An 18494-nucleotide genomic window follows, 5' to 3' on the forward strand; every position below is an offset into this window, starting at 1 on the left:
CCCCGTACTGCAGACGACCCTGTCCGACACACAGCCCTGAGTCCTCACATACTGTGGTCGGTCAGTGAGGTAGTCCAGGATCCAGGTAGTGAGGTGATGGTCCACTCCAGAGTTCACCAGCTTGTCCTTTAGAACCGAGGGAAGAATGGTGTTGAAGGCACTGGAGAAATCAAAGAACATGATTCTCACAGTGCTTCCAGCGGTCTCCAGGTGAGCGAGGGAACGATGTAGGAGGTGAATGACGGCATCATCCGCTCCAATGCCAGGCTGGTAGGCAAACTGAAGTGGGTCCAGTGATGAGCTGTATTAACGACGGCTCCGTTTAATTAGGTGACCCAGTGAGCCATGACAGTGAAAAAACAAAGTGAGTGCTCCCCAAAGGGAAAGACAATGTGACAAGTCCAAATTTGTTGAGTAAAAAGTTGAGAGAGATCAGCAAAAATATGAATTCTAATAATTGATCATTCAAATAGCATATTTAAACAATTAGAGATGAAGCCAGTGGTTTTGACAGTGGCACTGCCACTTGAATGAAATTATGAAATCCTTTTGATAATTCTTTACCAGAATTATCATAGAAGTATGCAAAAAAAAATCTAAATAACAACTGAAGTGGAAAAGTACATGAACAATAACCTTTGTGCCACAGCCAACACTGTTACCTTAGTAACAGCTCCCAACCACAACCCACCACAACCGGTTGCAGCAGATGGCTCCGCCCCTCCCTGAGCCTGGTTCTGCTGAAGGTTTCTTCCTGTTAAAAGGGATTTTTTCCTTCCCACTGTCGCCAAAGTGCTTGCTCATAGAGGGTCATATGATTCTTGGGTTTTCTCTGTATGTATTATTGCAGGATCTACCTTGAAATATAAAGCGCCGTGAGTCGACTGTTGTTGTGATTTGGGGCTATATAAATACAACTGAATTGGACTGAATTACATTGAATTAAATTGAATTGAATTGAATAGTAGGCCTCAGATTAAAATATCAACAACATACGATTCAAGGGAATGATACAAACAGTATAAACACTAAATGTATAATTTGATCATTAAAAGGCTGGTGAAAAATTAAAGCATGAACAGAAAGATTTGAACCATTGAGCTCTACACTGAAGAAATCACTTTGGCTGGGAACCCTTTGCTGTAGTCTTTTCATGAGAGGGAAGGCTCACTGCAGATCCAAGCTGTTCTGTGTGATCGCTTTGTTTTCATGTGGTCTTTTCCAGGGTGATTAGGAAAGTGAACACCTATGGGAGATTTGGCTAATGTGTTATGTGGGATTGATTGTCCTGCATAGGCAACCACAGAGAGGCGGGATTGCTGGAACTGACAAGGGTACAGAAGCATCCTTTCTTTCCACATGTAGTCTGATGGCAGTGATGTTTAGCGTAGGTAGAATGCTGATTTGTGGAAAAGTTGGCTTAAACAGGAAAAGGAACGACAGTGAGAGGAGAAAAAGGTGACACGCTAACACTTAGGGTGTTTTCACACCTGTGCTGGTTCGTCCCCCTTGGTGCGGTTTGCTTTTGCAGATGTGTTCATCTATTCATCTCTGTGTTCAATCAGCGCTTTGTGCCATTTTGTGTCTCCATCAGTTTGCCCTCCTTTTATTCTTGGTTTCCTGTTTTTTTGGGCCAGCCTTTCGGGCTTTTCTTAGCAGCGTAATTAAAGCTTGCTTTTTGTTGCTAGACCTGACTCATTTTGACACACACACACATAACATCCCCTTTCTTTATAACCATACCATTTCCAGTGATGGTTTCATAAAAGTCATGCAGTCAGAACTATGATGCAGGATTTTATTTCTGTGTGGGGAAAAATCTTTTTGGGCTGGTCTGCATTATAATCCTACCCTGTATATATAATACTGACAGCAACAAAACCCACAAAAGCAAAATTACCTCACGTGTCACATTCACTGGTTGTGAGCCACCTCCAGGTCTGTCTTTTTGTTGGCACCACTGTCTCCAAACCATTCATCATACCAGGTCTCACGATTCACTTTTGCTGCTCTCCTTATGCCACAAATCACCCTGGAGGGTGATCCTGAAGACCAGCAGCACCGGATCTGCACGAGAATTTAATTCTTTATGATGTGCACAGATTTTAGGGTGAATGATCCTTCCTGAAGCGAACCGCCCCATTCCCGTTTTGGGACCAGCAGTAGGAATAAACTGGCTTGTGGCCTTCCCGTGGCTGGGTTTGAGTGTTTGCACCATTTAATGAGCTGCAACCACCAGAAAAATACTACAAGATTGCTTCACAAGTCATTTGTTGCACCAAAGTTATTCTGCACTTTTCATTTTTTTGGCCTCTGATTCTTTTAAATATGTTGAGCAATATTTGAGGTTTATTTTGATGTAGGTACATGAAAACTGTATCAAATTCATCATATCTTCAGCTTAATGACAAAAACTTGTGGTTTAAAAAGTGATTTTTTTAAGGTGTTTAAAAAAAGTTTTGAGAGCAGGTCAATAAGAATAAAAAGAAAAAACTCTCACCTATAATCTGCCAGTTTCAAATACTGTCTGCATTAGAATTGTTTTTTCTATATACTATATGTTATATTTATGCATGTGAATAATACTGACATAAATCTGGATTAAAACAAATATGTATCAATGAAATATTTAACAATATTTACATTTTTTCTCCTAGCCACTTAAAATGCTCAAGGTTGATGAGTCAACGAAGCACCACTCACCATTGTGACTAAATAATCTGTGCATGCTCATGCTCTTTTCTTTATGTTAGAGCTCTGACCTCAGTTCAGAATGCTTGAGGTAGAGAAGAAGAGCATGATGTGGAAATAAGGGAGAAAAGAACTGTGGTGGAGGAGGCAGGTGAAAAACAGAAAAAGATAGAAAGAATAAGATGGAATAGTGTGTTTCTCCTTCCACTCAGCCCTGTGTGGTTCTACATGTGTGCTCACTCGTGTTGTTCTAGTCCTGTGGTGTTGACTGACTGATTTTCTTTTCCAATTATATATTGACTAGATCGAAATCACAGTCTATAAATCATTCAAGGTTTAGTGGGTTCCACAAATAATACTCTGAATTAATTCTGAATTATGTTTTTGATGATCTCTCCCAAATGCAGGTTGTCCTTTTGAAATGTGATGTAAAAAATGTATGCATTTTCACGTCAACATGTGGGACACTTTTTTTTCTTTTAAATGTTTTGAGCTAGGGCACTGCTTCCACTGAAACTCCTCACTGATACTAGTTCTTATCACCAGCGATGATTCTCCACACTCTTTGAAAATGAAGCTTTTGTCTCTTCTCTATGGCCAAGTTTAAGGTCTGGGGTGAAGTATTGAGAATGGGACTGCTGGGGAGCAGCAGCAGTTCCTGCTTAGGTAGCTGTCCACACCACCTACAAATAAGCAGCAGATGGGTGGATAGACTAGCATAGTGCCACTAGAGAAGCTGAAGATGAACTCAGGACATTTTAGCTTGCTCTTGAACTAAGATTTGATCTTATGTCTCCCACAGATGCACTCCCTGCGCCTCCTCAGCCAGAATGAGCCCTACAAGATATTCCTTAGTATGAGCGACAACACCCGGCCCACCCAGCCTTTGCTTCAACGCTGCATCCGTACCAATATCAACTTTAGCAAGCAGGGCCGTGACTGCCCCAACAACCGTGCCCTTCGTCCACAATACAGAGGTAACTCACAGGGTACAGAAAGAGGGAGCGGTGGTTTTGTTTCTGCATGAAGAAAATGCCAAGTATGATTGTGCTTCTCCTTTTCAGCCTCTTAAGCTAATCAAGGCAGCTATTACAAGCTTGTGCCAAGACTGGGGATATATTTAGGTCGCTTAGGTCATTGAAGCTCATCAGGCCCCACTCATTCCCTTTTCTGGGAAACCTTTTAAACCTGTGGATCATGGGTAGTAATAGAGGGATAATATTTCACAACAGATATTAAGTTATTGCTGTGACATTTATAAAGTTGCACATAGATAATCTAGACACATTTCAGCCAGTGTAGTGTACTGAAATGAAGAATAACCTACTATAAAAACAGCGTACTATATAAACAACATACTATAAAAGCAGCAATGATGGCTTAATTTGTTATAAGCTTAAACATCATGATAAAAAATGAGGATCTGCATGATTTCTGTGGTCGTTGGTGCTTTTCACAGGGGGATACATTAATTAATGTAGTGAAAACAATCCCATTAAATGTGATAATTAGTTACATGATAAAGTGGTGGCACAACAAATTACAACAGGGTGTTGTACTGTAGCAAAATATCCAAGACAGCAGTGCACCTGCACTTTTTTATTCTTATTATCTGAGTCCAAAGCACACATGCAGTGCATAATATGCGCTGGTCTGTTTATACACATTAGTTTGAGAAAGTCAGGCAGTGCTTTGTGAGAATATAAACAATAGGTAAAAAAACAGGAGCAAAAAGAAAGGACATCAAAATTAATGTGTATGTGTGAAAAAGTGCAAATGTGTTGTCTTTACCAATGTAACACTGGAAGCGTTAAATTAAATTAGAACTGGTCCAACCAAGAAATATACACCAAACTTGGAAGTGTGTCCTTGGATCCTTCAGGAATAATAACAGCTGACAGCTTCTCTTTTTTATGAATCCAGTGAAGTTCACGATATCCTCCACAACTAAAACCAATGTCATGTTCTCTACTACCCCTTTGATATTGGCCTGTTGGAATATAGAACCGAAACACTCAAGGTCAAAGAGCAAAAGAACACAAACAGCCAGATTGTAGGCACAGAGTAAAAAAACACAAAACAGTAGACCAGCAGACTGAATAAGCACATATAGAGAAATGCCAGGTGGGATATGATCACATTCATTTAACTTTTATAAGTATTTTTTTTTTCATTTACATTGAATGTCAGAAGTTTCCTTTGAACAAGTCTGCCCCCCCTTTTTTGTCAAAAAGTGATCAACTCCCAAACTACATGTAAACCAAAGCATCTCTGAAATGAGGTCAAATAATGGGCATCAGTCTCCAAGAGAAACTCCTGAAAGTATTTTCTATCAGATTAAATGGGTTCCATCTTGAATTTGACATCATCTTAACTGTGAATCGTGTGGGTATTTGATTTTTCCTTAATCACTCCCTAGTAGGGATGGGTATCGTTTAGGTTTTATCCGATACCGGTGCCAAACCGGTACTTTTGAAACGGTGCCGGTGCTCAAACGGTGCTCAAACCGGTGCTTAAAGAATGGAGAACACAAAATTGGTCCAAAAACCTCTCATGTTCAGCTGGTTTTTGTAAAAAGACAACAATGTTAGCCTTTTCTGCAGCTATGGGGCATATATGGTATCACTCTTGGCTGGAAGCAGTGCTTGAAAACTTTATCCAAAAACCTCTCATGTTTAGCCGTTTCCCTCTTTTTCTTTGGTCATTTTAGCCTTTTTGGCCAGGGTGAAGGGAGTATCTGCCATCAAACAAGAAGACAGCCGCATGTAGCTATGATGATGTTTGCTATTTCACCTTACATGTATTAATGTAATAACGTGGTTAGCCTACTCAACGTAAATTACACACGAACCACATTAAGTTACTCACGCAGAGAAGAACGGCTGCTGCTGCCATCATCATCCTCATCATTTCTGCTACACTGGCAGGGCTAGGGGCCAGGACTCTCCTCTTCGTGTTTTTGGGGATGTTGCTAACTCTGGGTCTGATAACAGGCAACCCACGCGCAGTAGATGTGCTCGGTGTGAGGTCTCGCAGCAAGCTATCAAATACAGCGCATTTCTTGGCTTTTAAAAAAAACCGCTATGCGTCGCCAGGTGTTTCATCGGATTTGAGGTGTTACCTCCTTTGACAGTATCACAGTATCAGCTTAAAGCACTTGTTGCAGGCTGCTGAGTTTGCATATTTTGCTGTGAAGTACAGCCAGACTTTTGACCGCTTCGCCTTGGGCATTTTTAATCTGTAGCTCTGCTCTAACAGAACGTACGTACCTGGACCCGCCTACTATCCTCGGAAACGTAAAATGATTGGCTAGAAGTGTATCACAGCTCCGGAAAAAAAAGCACCGAAATAAAGCACCGAAATGTGCGCTGCTTTTCGGTCTGGTTACTACCGTTTATGTCAGAACGACACCAGTACCCATCCCTACTCCCTAGAGGAGCTTTTAGAAATTCCAACAGTGTTAGTCCAACCAGTGGAAGCGATTGGATTGTTGAGATACCTTTGAGGAGATGGGTGCTCAAAAATAAAAAGAGGAGGACAAATGAAGCTTTTATAGTGGATTAAATCTTTGTTGAATTCATGGTTATATTCACAGCAGCTTTCTGTCGGTCATTTTTTAAGAAATGTCTGTAATGTCTCTGCGATTTATCAAGAATAAACTTTCTTGATTGCCCAATAAAGAAGCGCTGACAACCTTTCCTCTCCAGCAAATGCTGTCAGATGTGATTTTTCTCCACACTTTAGTCTGACAAAAGATGGACACCAGAAATTCTCCATGTCTAATCATCTGCCTGCCTTTTCTTTTCAGTGTTACAGAACTGGGCTTCACAGTTAGGAATTCCTGTGTTAGAGGTCTGTTTCCCAGTTCTCCGGGCCCATCTGGCCATGTGGAAGGATTATAAGATTTCCCAGATGGAATTCTGCTCTCCTTTAATTAATTTTGTCCAAAAGAAAGATGGTACGCTTCAGTGCTTTAATGCTCTCACAAAGTAGAGAAAATATGATCAACAGTAGCCTCAGCAAAATTCAACTGGCAATTTTATACGCTGCAGCCAGGTCCTTGTCTTTCTCTGGCAATGCATTTGAAGCAATTGAAGTCCCTTGGAAGACTGTTTAGGTGATCTCCAGAAACCAGAAACACTCAGAATGGCTGCTCTTTGTTTTGGGGGTATGTGGGAATATAGTATTTTTTTAGACTTGCCAGGTTGCCAGTAATTGCTATCAAACAAGACAAAATATCTCAGTTTCTGTGCTTTTTTTTTTCAACTCAAGGTTAAACTTCAAAAACGGTCTCCAATGATCTTTTATTAAATGCGTTCCACTTCCACTGTGTGAGACTGAGGCACTTGGCTCCTAAATTTTTAGTGAACCACTTCTCCACCAGTTTACCCCCTAGTGTTTTCCAGCTGTGGTGGCTCCTGTATTTTTCATCATCATCATCAAAAAAATACAAAACAAAAAACAAATGCGTAAATGAAAAAAAAAAGGTTTTAGTACACTATCACTTCTTCTAAGTGTTCTTCTGCTTGCCACAGAAATGCCAGTACTACCAGGATCCAGTATTATCACGTTATTAGGATAAATTGCTTTGTGTGAGAGGACAGGGCTGCATCAGTGAAGTGCTGTAGTGAAGAAGGCTCACTCTGGCTTTAGTCTTTGTTTTCTGACCTTTGGTTCCTTACAAACTTTTTCCTCCCAAGCATCAGGCATGCATCAGTGTTATTTTCTAGTCTGAATCTGGTTTTCTGGTAATGGTTGTTTACGTGGATGTCCCTTTTGGTTGAAAAGTGAAATGTTAAAAATGGTCTTTTTCAAGCCATTATAACCTAATTTCCGCAGAATTTTAACTTTAATCGTTGAACTAAATTGCAACACAGTTCAGATCTCTAACAAGGTCATCGTAAAAGCCTTTTTCCCCACAAACTTTTGTTCAGTGGGGTTTTTTGTCTTCTTTTTTGCTTTGCAGCTTTCATTTCTACTCTTTATTTGAAAAGCACTTATAATTTACTACAACATCTTTTTTCTTTTTTGATAAATATAATTATAAAGCCATAGTAAGTAATGATAGAAAAAATCAACTAATGCATAATACAGACTTTTTTCAATGCAACAACTGTTCATGTGTTATTCTTATTTGGTCAGGGACCCAGTGTCACTCTAAAGCTATTTTTACATTTTTTTTTAAAGCTTATCATATTTGATACATGTGTTTTTGTGAGTTTTTGAGACTTCTATATCATCAGCATGACCTTTTTTTTTACCCTCAAAAAATGATATAAATTGCATGACACATTTTTAATGACTAAATTGCAAAAATATGGCTAATGTAGCAAATTTGATACAAATTAAAACTCATATATGCAGATTAGAATTTGATATATTTTATATATATATTGTCTAAAGGTTCAACAAACAGTCTATTGTCAAAAAATTTTTGACAATAGACTGTTTCTGGCAATTATTTGATGGTTTAGGTTTTAAAGGATTAACCTCTGCACTCTGAGATACTTTTGCTTTGAGTGACCTGAAAGGAAAGTAAATGAAATATTATTATTAAGAGGAAATAAGTTGCATCTAAACATGCTAAGAGACACAGCACCAGCAGTTTGGTAATCCCTATTAGATACACAGCTCTGGGACTCCACATACCGACACTGAAGCTGACTTTCTAAAATTCAAGAGCACGGGGCAAGTCATCTAGGAACTCATGCTCAAGCTTTCCCACCTCAAACAGCCTTCATGTTAAAGAATTAATCCAAAACAAAACTGACAATCTAAAATTTTAGATACGTCAAAAGGCAAACTCGAATTCAAAAAAAGGAACATTATACCTACAGCACAGATGTGGCTTTATTGATTAGTTGCATGATTCTGGTCTCACACAGAAGACCTTGAAGTCATAATCTGAATTATGAATCTGAATTATTCAGGCAGTCAGCAGTTTACAAGCAGACTTTCCAGGCGTTGGTTGCATTAGGTGTGAATGTTAAAAAACACTTAGAAAAAAGTGCTTGGCTGAACGAGCCATGTTGTATAAAGTGCTTTGAGTGCTTGTGTAGAAAAGTGCTAGAAAAGTTGTTGCTGGTTGGCAGATTTCATTGACACACCAACATCTCTGACAGGAAAATCCATGCAAGCCTCTGCCTTTAGGTTTGTCCCTTTAGTGTTAAGTCCAACTCTGAATGGCTCAAAAGGAATAAAATATAAATTTTGCAGTGGAATAGTCATGGCGCTGAGATGCTGTGGTGGGACCTGAAAAGAACAGTTCACGTTTGCAAACCCAGCAGTAAGGTTTTGCTGAAGCCATTATGTAAATAAGAGTGAGCCAAAATTCCTCCACAGTAATGTGAGAGACTGCGCTCCACGTTTTGAAAATGTTTGGTTGCAGCTGTTGTTATTGAACGAAGGTCAGGAGAGGCAGTACTTTGGTGATTCGGTATTGGAAAACCTTTTCATCAGTTCAGCATTTTATTTAGTTTTTAAATCAGGAGATCTTAGCTTTATGTTAGAAATATGGTATCTAACCAGATTCTTACTCTGGATGGCATTACCTTGGCCTCCAGTAACACTGTGAGGAACCTTGGAGTCATTTTTGACCAGGACATGTCCTTCAACGCACATATTAAACAAATATGTAAGACTGCTTTTTTCCATTTGCGCAACATCTCTAAAAGTAGAAATATCCTGTCTGAGAGTGACGCTGAAAAACTAGTTCATGCATTTATTACTTCCAGGCTGGACGACTGTAATTCATTATTATCAGGATGTCCAAAAAACTCCCTGAAAAGCCTTCAGCTAATCCAAAATGCTGCAGCAAGAGTCCTGACAGGGACTAGAAAGAGAGAGCAGATTTCTCCTGTTTTGGCTTCCCTTCATTGGCTTCCTGTTAAATCCAGAATTGAATTCAAAATCCTGCTCCTCACATACAAGGTCTTAAATAATCAGGCCCCATCTTATCTTAATGACCTTGTAGTACCATATCACCCTATTAGAGCACTTCGCTCTCGCTCTGCAGGCCTACTTGTTGTTCCTAGAGTATTTAAAAGTAGAATGGGAGGCAGAGCCTTCAGTTTTCAGGCCCCTCTTCTGTGGAACCAGCTTCCAGTTTGGATTCGGGAGACAGACACTATCTCTACTTTTAAGATTAGGCTTCAAACTTTCCTTTTTGCTAAAGCATATAGTTAGGGCTGGACCAGGTGACCCTGAATCCTCCCTTAGTTATGCTGCAATAGACGTAGGCTGCCGGGGGATTCCCATGATGCATTGAGTTTTTCCTTTCCAGTCACCTTTCTCACTCACTATGTATTAATAGACCTCTCTGCATTGAATCATATCTGTTATTAATCTCTGTCTCGCTTCCACAGCATGTCTTATCCTGTCTTCCTTCTCTCACCCCAACCGGTCGCAGCAGATGGCCGCCCCTCCCTGAGCCTGGTTCTGCCGGAGGTTTCTTCCTGTTAAAAGGGAGTTTTTCCTTCCCACTGTCGCCAAAGTGCTTGTTCATAGGGGGTCATATGATTGTTGGGTTTTTCTCTGTACCTATTATTGTGTGATCTACTGTACAATACAAAGCACCCTGAGGCGACTTTTGTTGTGATTTGGCGCTAGATAAATAAAATTGAATTGAATTGAAATGTTACATTTCATTTCAAAATCTAACTGTTTAGTATAAGATCCAAAGAGAAAATGAAAATGATTTAAATGCATTTACCTTGCACTGTAGCGACAGAAAAACTGGCTTTCAGTTGGAGTAAAAGCTTTGCGTAGAGTTTGATATCCTTCCTTGAAAGATGAGGTTAACATGCTCTGCGCCGTGAATACTGCAGCTTCTGAAATAAACTCTGTAGAAGCCCTGACCTGTACTTGCAGTTGCTAATTCTAAAAGCTATCAAATATTATCTCTTTCTCTTTAGAAAATATAAAGTCAGGTGATCCAGTAACAGGCAAGAAGGCTGAGATGACATTGCAAAAAAAAAAAAAGCTTCTGTACTTTCTTCAACATCCAGTGAAAGTATAGAAACACAGTGCACTCTGCCAATGAGAGGATCCTGGTGGGAAATAAACGCATGGATTTTGCTTTTGGCAGGAGTTATCTCTTTTTCTCCTCCACAGACTAATTCACTTTGAAATTCCCTCTTTCAGTTAACTGCACTTACTCATACCCACTGATTTCCTCCCTGCACTTTATATCTTTTTAGTACTATCTTGTTCCCCCCTTTTTTCATTGATAGCAGCTAGGTTTTTAGGCTGACATCTGCTTGACGCACCAAGCAGCTGTCAGCGATTGCCTTTTGCTGATGAAAAGCTTTATGTTGTTTTGCAACTCGCATTAAAAAAGTTACATTTGATTAGAATCTATGGCCTTTTGCCAACCAGCATGTACATCTATCCCAAAGTGAAAATAAAAATACTTTTCCCCACTCATACCCCACTTATACCAGTTTTACATTTCGCTTGATTTTTCATGTGCTCAGACTACAATTATATTATTATAGATTTTTTTTTAAAATCTATCATGCAGTAAAATCAGAAAAGTGTTTTATGTCATCCATATTTATTCTGTAACATGACAAAATGCACTCCAGCCAAGAAGAGCAAGCAATTCTGAAATTCTACATCATATGGCTCTAACAGAGCCCTGATCTTAACATCATGGAGTCAGTCTAAGATAACAGAAAAGAGAAGAGACAAGATGCATTGAGACAGCTTTAGCAGGATTTTTGAGGTGATAGAAAATGTAGCTGGCAATCCACTGGAAACCTGTGAGGAGTATATTCAGCACTCCAGGGGACTTTTGTTTAGTTGTGTCTGTTTACTGTCCTTGTTACAAAGTTAATTTGAATATGCATAGCTCAGCACAAGTATAGAATATATACAGTATTCATTTGGCTTTAGTGGTTTTCATGCTAATCAGGGCGAACCAAAACATTGCTTGAAACTGCAACATAGTAACGCAAACTAACACAAACGCTAAATACCTTTGATCAACTGCAACTGCAAATAAGTGAGAAATTCAACTGTGCAGTTCAAGTAACCTTTGAATTTGATTGGTCAGTTTTGTAAATTGGAATTATAGAAAAATGACGGATGTTTTAAAGCATTGGTGAGAGGTGCAACTTTTAAAAGAAAGCAGTTTGCGTGACATTAATTGGATTATTAAACAGTTTATCTCCTAAATGTAATTTAGCAGATTAATAGGCTTTTTCTCCTTTTTATCTCCACACAACTCACTTGGGTTGGACTGATGGATGTGCCCACTTGAACCTGGTTCTCTTGTTTCCGATAACAGGGGATTCTTCCTTTCCACTGTCTCCAAGTGGCTGCTCGCAGAAGACTGATTGTTGATGGTCCTATATTGTCTGGTTTTTACCTAAGACTATATACCACCTTGGGAAGACTGTTAGTGGAACTCTGTACACTCTACAAATAAAATTGAGCTGAATTGTAACCGGGTGATTTGTAGGAGGATAGGGGGTTGTCATGTCAGATGTATTACAAAGGTGGGGAGATAGTTTTGTGCATGAGATTTCTTTTCTCAACAATCAATAAGCATATACTGTTATAGTCCTCTTCCTGACACAACAAGGTGCCGCAAACATTCCTCAGACATTTTGGTCCATGTTAACATGACAGCAACACCCTTGTTGCAGATTTGTTGGCTGTTGGGATGTAGTTGCAAAAATCACATTTTAAATTGTACTCTATGGAACTGAGGACTTAGTAAATGTGGAGCCTATTTGAGTACAGCCAGTTCATTATTATTCTGAAGAAAGGCAAAAGTCATGTTTTTGACTTTATTGTTATCTTGCTAAAAGCAGCTATCAGAGGATCGGTACACTGCGGCCGATGGGAGAGGGATGGTACAGCCTGGTCTTCAGGCAGTTTGTGAAATAGTCACAATAAATGAATCTTCTCGTGTTCATGGACACGAATTGTTAAGTGTTTTTTGTTTGTGTCAGTGAACATGAATTTGTGAGTAATGCTTTTCATTAGGAAATATATTTTGTTTGAGGAACTACACTTGCAGAAAAAGCAGGGAGGTGTCACCATGGCAACCAGGACAACAGTATTTGAAAAGATATGGCAAGCAGTGCATTTTAACCCAAATCATCATACTGTTCTAAGCCCAACTCAGTAATTTTTAATGTTTAAATTTGATGCAACAAGACATTTGTAATCATTTATTTAAAAGTCATGCTAAATATGTGTAGAAAAAAACTGATGTGCACGAGTCAGACTTGGGTCACTGAAAGTCCAGATAACTTCTAGCTGTGGACTTGGACATAGCGGGCTGATAAAAGTTTGTGTTCAGGGATACAAAATGCAAATTTGTGTTGAAGAGAATTTAAAGAAATTTGTGTCCGACAACATGAATCAATAGATTAAAGGTCATAGATCGATGTATTGATTCAGCAACATGAATTAATAGGTTAAAGGTCATGACTGCATCATGGACGGGTGTGAGACTGGGTTGGTCAACAACAATAGGTAAGCTGTGATGTTTAGACAGTAATGTATAAATAACACTGTAAACTGTCGAATCATTACCTTATAAAATAGGGCAGCTGTATTGATTTGATGCTATATAAATAAAACTGAATTGAACTGAAATAATGTGCCTAGCAGCATGGATCTGTGCTTTCATGCCGAAATGTTTCCAAACGTTGCCAAATTCTGACACTACCTATTAAATGTTACCGCAGAAATCTGGACTCTTTGTTTTTGAAATATTCTGTATTGTAATTCTAGGGAGGCTGTGCAAATTAAGGTCTTGTTTTCCTTTTCTAAGCTGGCAGGAGTGACTCCTGGCCTGGTCTTTTGCTACTGTAATCCATTTGCTCCAAGGTTCAATGTGTGGTGAATGTGAGTTCAGAGATGCTCTATTGCATACTTGATTGTAATGAGGGTTTTTTGAGTTACTGTTGCAGAAGCAGTAACTCTGCAACAGGTTGTGGAACCAGTTTAGAACTGTTACGCTTTCACATAGGCCCAAGAAGGTTTGATATCATCATTTTAAAACTCCCTTTTGTATTTACTCAGACTATCTTTTGTTTGATGATCTGAAACACATAAATGAGAAATATGCAAAAATAATAAATTCCGGTTTTCCTTCTCTCCTCTTCTCCAGTGAACCAGTGGCTCCTGAAATAGAGGTGAAGCTGCAGTACCACAGCTGGAGAGGCAGGAATCACTGGCACCCTTTTCCCACTGCTGAACCAAACTGAGAAGAACAAATGGGACATGCAGTCAATAAAAAGCACAAAAGCTGCACATCACTAAAGACAGCTTAAGCAAACTGATATTAGCTCAGCTCAAATGACAAAGCTCTAACTGCTACGCTGGCCTCCTACTCATCCACTGTCTAACAATACTCATCAGGGGCCTGCAACGATGGTACAAATCAATACAAAGTGTGAAATAGATCATAAGGACTCTGATGTCTACTGTGTACTGTCTGTTTATTTGTTTTGTGACGTCACGACGATTGAAGTTGCAATGATCCAAACATTTTATGGCTAATTTATAGATGTGTGGATGCAGCTAAAAATGCCAGTTCCTGGGGTTTGGCTGTGATAATCACTTATCAAATCTGGTACAGAAAGCAATTATAAAAAAAAACCTCATTGATTCACCAGAGGAACTGTTGCATTTCTAACATGTCTGTGTAAGTTTTCAGTCATCCAGGTCATGGTAGTCTAAGGAGCTTGGTCTTGAAGACATGTCACCTCTCATCCAACAAGCTTCTTCAGTTCATTTTACATTCCCAATGATGATCGATACCCCTGCCATTAAAGAAACCCTCAGCTTTGTTATGATGAGACAGAATAACATGCCTATCCTGATATCAAATAATGATTAAAGATGATCATTTTGAAAAGAGAATTCAGAACTTGTGAAATGAGGTTACATAGCTAAAGGGAGGTAGAAGCTGGATCTCTGACAGTTTACAGACCTGAACAGATGGAGCCACTGGAGATTGGAAAGAGATAGGTCACTCAATTTGCATGATTTTGTTCACTCGTCTTCATGGTATTTAATTAAAAAGCGGAGTCAGAGTTCATTTCACATCAAGTCCCTGCTTTTCACAGCGATGTATTAAGAGCTGACCTTCCTTCCATTACTCCAAGAGCAAACAGACTGTTTTCACCAAAGTTTATTCTGCAAAGAGTACCCTCTGCAAATTAACCATTTAGTAATCCCTGCATTAAATAGAAGCTCTTCAATCAGCCTAGCAACTGTAATGAGATATGTCAGGCCTGTCTGGCTTTGGATTTGTCCCCCACCCAAAATGATGTAGAAGGAGTGTGGGGGAGAAAACAAAACAAAACAACAAAAGGTTTTTCTTGTACAGTTGTAACTGAAGTAAAAGCACCACTTTGCAGTCATTGTAATTAGGATTTGGGGAAAGAACAAAGTGATTCGAGAAGTATGCAGTTGTGGATCTAAAGAAAACATTTGGAAGGGTACCAAGAGAGGAACTCTGGCACTGCATTATGGAGTCAGGAGTGGCAAAGAAGTATGTAAGTCTGGTACTGGACAGCAGGACAGTGGTAAGGTGTGGGGTAGGAGTCACAGATTGGTGTGGCTGGAATTACATTAGGGATCAGTTCTGAGTCTCTTCCATTTCACAGTGGAGATAGACAGACAGGTTGACAGATGAGGTAAGGCCAGTCAAGTGTCCATGAACTGTGACATTTTCAGACTACCTGATCTATAGTGAGAGTAAGGAGCAGGTGGAAGGGAGTCTGGACAGGTGGAGGTATGCTTTGGTGAGGAGAAGAGAAGTAAGATGGAATATGTGTGTGAAGGAGAGGGAGATAGATGGAAAGGTAAACAGCCAAGAAGCAGAGACAAGGAGGTTAGATGTGCTTAAATACCCAGGCTCAGCCATCTAAAGCAATGAGCAGTACACAAGAGAGGTGAAGAAGAGTAGATGGAAACGAGCGTATTGGGTGATTTATGAGCAGGGATGGCTTACATGATGCTAGTGAGATGTGCTATGATGTATGGTTAGGAGACAGTCGCACTAGCTAAAAGACAGGAGGCCGAGCTGGAGGTGGTAGTGCTGAAGATGTTAAGGTTTTCATTTCGAGTGAGAAGAATAAACAGGATTAGAAATGAGGACATCAAAGGGAAAGCTCAGGTTGAGTTGTTTGGAAACAAAATTAAAGAGACAAGGCTGAGAGGTTTGGACATGTGCAGAGGAGGGACGGTGGGTATATTGCACAACAGATGTTGAATATGGAGATTCCAGGCAGGAGGGATAGAGGGAGACCACAGAGTTGATTCATGGATATAGTAAACGAGGACATGCACACAGATGGTGTGACAGAAGAGGATGCTAGAGATAGAGTGAGATGGAGGGAGATGATCTGCTGTGATGACTCCTAAAGGGAGCAGCTAAAAGGAGAACAAAGAACAGCGTGATGATGTTGGAAAAACACTAAATCAGTGTAGTAAAAACACTGAGAAGAGATGAATGGGTCAAAAAATATATTAGTCTTGAACACGGGACAAAGCTGATAGTCGGCGTTAACCGTGACACCAAAGGTTCATTCTTGTTATTCAAGTACCTAGCTTACTAATGCTGCTGTAACAGTACAAAAAATGCTATTTCCTTATTTTCTTCACCAATAATCAGGATAGTGACTATTTGACTTGAATTTGTAAGCATTGTATCACTTTAACAGTATGTGGGGATTTTGATATTTAAGTTAAAAAGTCCCACATTCACATCATTAAACGACTCAATGTGGCAACTGTCAGTATTCTGGTGCCATTTCACTTAAGATTTCCTGCAGTCTTTATCAAAATCTTAACTAAAAACATGAATGATACTGTACAGAACCAGTCTGAAGAGTACTGAGTGAGTGATGATAATTTTTTCTTAAATATACAGTATTTTTTTTTTCCAATCCATGAAAAAAATCTGTCACATTTTATGGCATAATTATATTTAACTGTCGTTACATTTCCTGTCATTCCCTTTTTTGCCAGGTCAGATATATCAGAAAAAGACAAGTTTCCCAGCTATAATTATCACATTTGACATTTATTTTCAGACGATGGCAGTTATTGCAACTCCAATATTATTTAAACACAGTATTAGCTTTGACCTTTTTGCAAATCATTTTACAAAATACCTTAAATACAGAAAGTTGGTAATGCTAAATACTGGATTTCAAAGGTTTTCAACCAGCATGTTTTACGGTAAACATAAGTTGATGCTACCTACCTAATAAAGTTGTTAGGCTGTAACCATTACAGCCAACTAATCTGCATTTCTCAAAATGAAAAGTAGTTATTGTAATTTGTTTATGTGCCACGAGAGAAATGAAAACAAACATAACTGGGCGGTTGGGGTTAGTTGGAGAAGAAAGGGTCAAATTTATCCAGAGTAACACAGAGAGATACAACAAGATTACATTTCTCCACATTCAGCATTTCTGCCAGTGAAATCATGTTGTTGATAATTATTATCAAGTGTAAATGACATTACTGATCTTGTTGTTATTAAAGTGGGAAAGTGCGACCGTCTCCAATAATATATTCAAAATGCAGACACTAATGTCTGAAATATTCAATTTTCTCTGTGGCATTTTCTTATAAACAAATTTGTTTAATTATTATTTTTTATTTGATTTGTGTTTTTACATTTAAGCTTTTCATATGTTTCCATCCTTCTCAAGATGCAGATAGCTGATTCTTCAAGCACCACCTGTAGATCAGTACAATTGTGTGACAACACTGGCAGGACTGAATATCATATTGTAACAACAATATGATAAAACTAGAACAAAGTCACTGAACAGCTGCTCTATAAATAAAACACCACAGAATAATAAGGTACCAACAACTGTTTATATTAAAGATCTTCATGGGTTCAAGGCCTGATCAAAACCATCAAATCAAAAAGACTTTCTTTGTTTCATTCAGGTTTAACATGCATTGATGGTTGTAGATCTTAAAATTGTTGGATAAAGATTCCCATCATAGAGACAATTTATGTAATGGTTTCCCATCATGGATTGTCACTAACCGAACTGGTCAACTTGTGGGATTGTTTTTTTATTTTTACCTTTCAGTCTGCTGTGATGTTGTATCTCATGAAAAAAAACTGACTCTTTATGTTTGTTTAGTTTTAATATGTAACTGTAATGAAAAAAAAAAAGAACTATGATGAGCTATGGGAGCTATGTGCTACAACCACTGGAAAAGGAATTTACAATTATAAAAGCTATATTTCATTTGAGGTAACTTGAAATTATACTCATGTATGTTGAATGTAAATATGAGTTTTGTTTAAGATGGATTACAGTGGAGATTATTACCTTTTTGGACAAAATAAATGCTATTGTTTTATGTTTAAAGATTGTGGAACTCATATAATTAATTAGTTCATCTATTTTGAAATTAGTAGAAGCTTCATTGAGTGTCTTTGTCATAAACTACTAACAGTGTAACAAAGCGTTTAATGAGAATGAGCAGCGGTGACTGTCTGGATTTAATAGGAAATGAAAACAGGCATAGAGAATAGTAAGATCCAGACTGTTTGAATGATGCTGAAAAATATACACAGTGAGTTTACACAGTCTAGAACCTTTGTGGGAACAACATTTAAAGGTTTCCAGAGTCTGTTCTGCTGGAAATTGCAGGGCAAACTAAAAGCAGGGACTATGGAAAACAACAATAATGTGATAAATAATGTACTTTCCTGTAAACATGCATGCTCCAGGCACTTTATTAGGTACAGTGCACTTTGCTAATACTCTGTTGGAATCTCGTTTGCCTTCAGAACTGAC

The 18494-nt window shown here is 38.8% G+C and overlaps 1 protein-coding gene across 1 annotated transcript in view; it reads left to right on the forward strand.

Annotated features, from left to right (window-relative positions):
* The window catches only part of LOC308411954 (carbonic anhydrase-related protein 10-like), a 144052-nt gene extending 126045 nt beyond the window's left edge, over positions 1-18007 (forward strand). The window contains exons 8-9 of the mRNA XM_080906022.1: positions 3494-3668; positions 13820-18007. Coding sequence (XP_080762148.1) covers positions 3494-3668; positions 13820-13842 — 198 coding nt within the window. The 3' untranslated portion in view covers positions 13843-18007. The remainder of the gene's footprint in view (positions 1-3493; positions 3669-13819) is intronic.
* Positions 18008-18494: the final 487 nt, after the last annotated feature.

This window comes from Rhamphochromis sp. 'chilingali', assembly GCF_963969265.1.
Source record: "Rhamphochromis sp. 'chilingali' genome assembly, chromosome: 15".
NCBI classification, from domain to species: Eukaryota; Metazoa; Chordata; class Actinopteri; order Cichliformes; family Cichlidae; genus Rhamphochromis; species Rhamphochromis sp. 'chilingali'.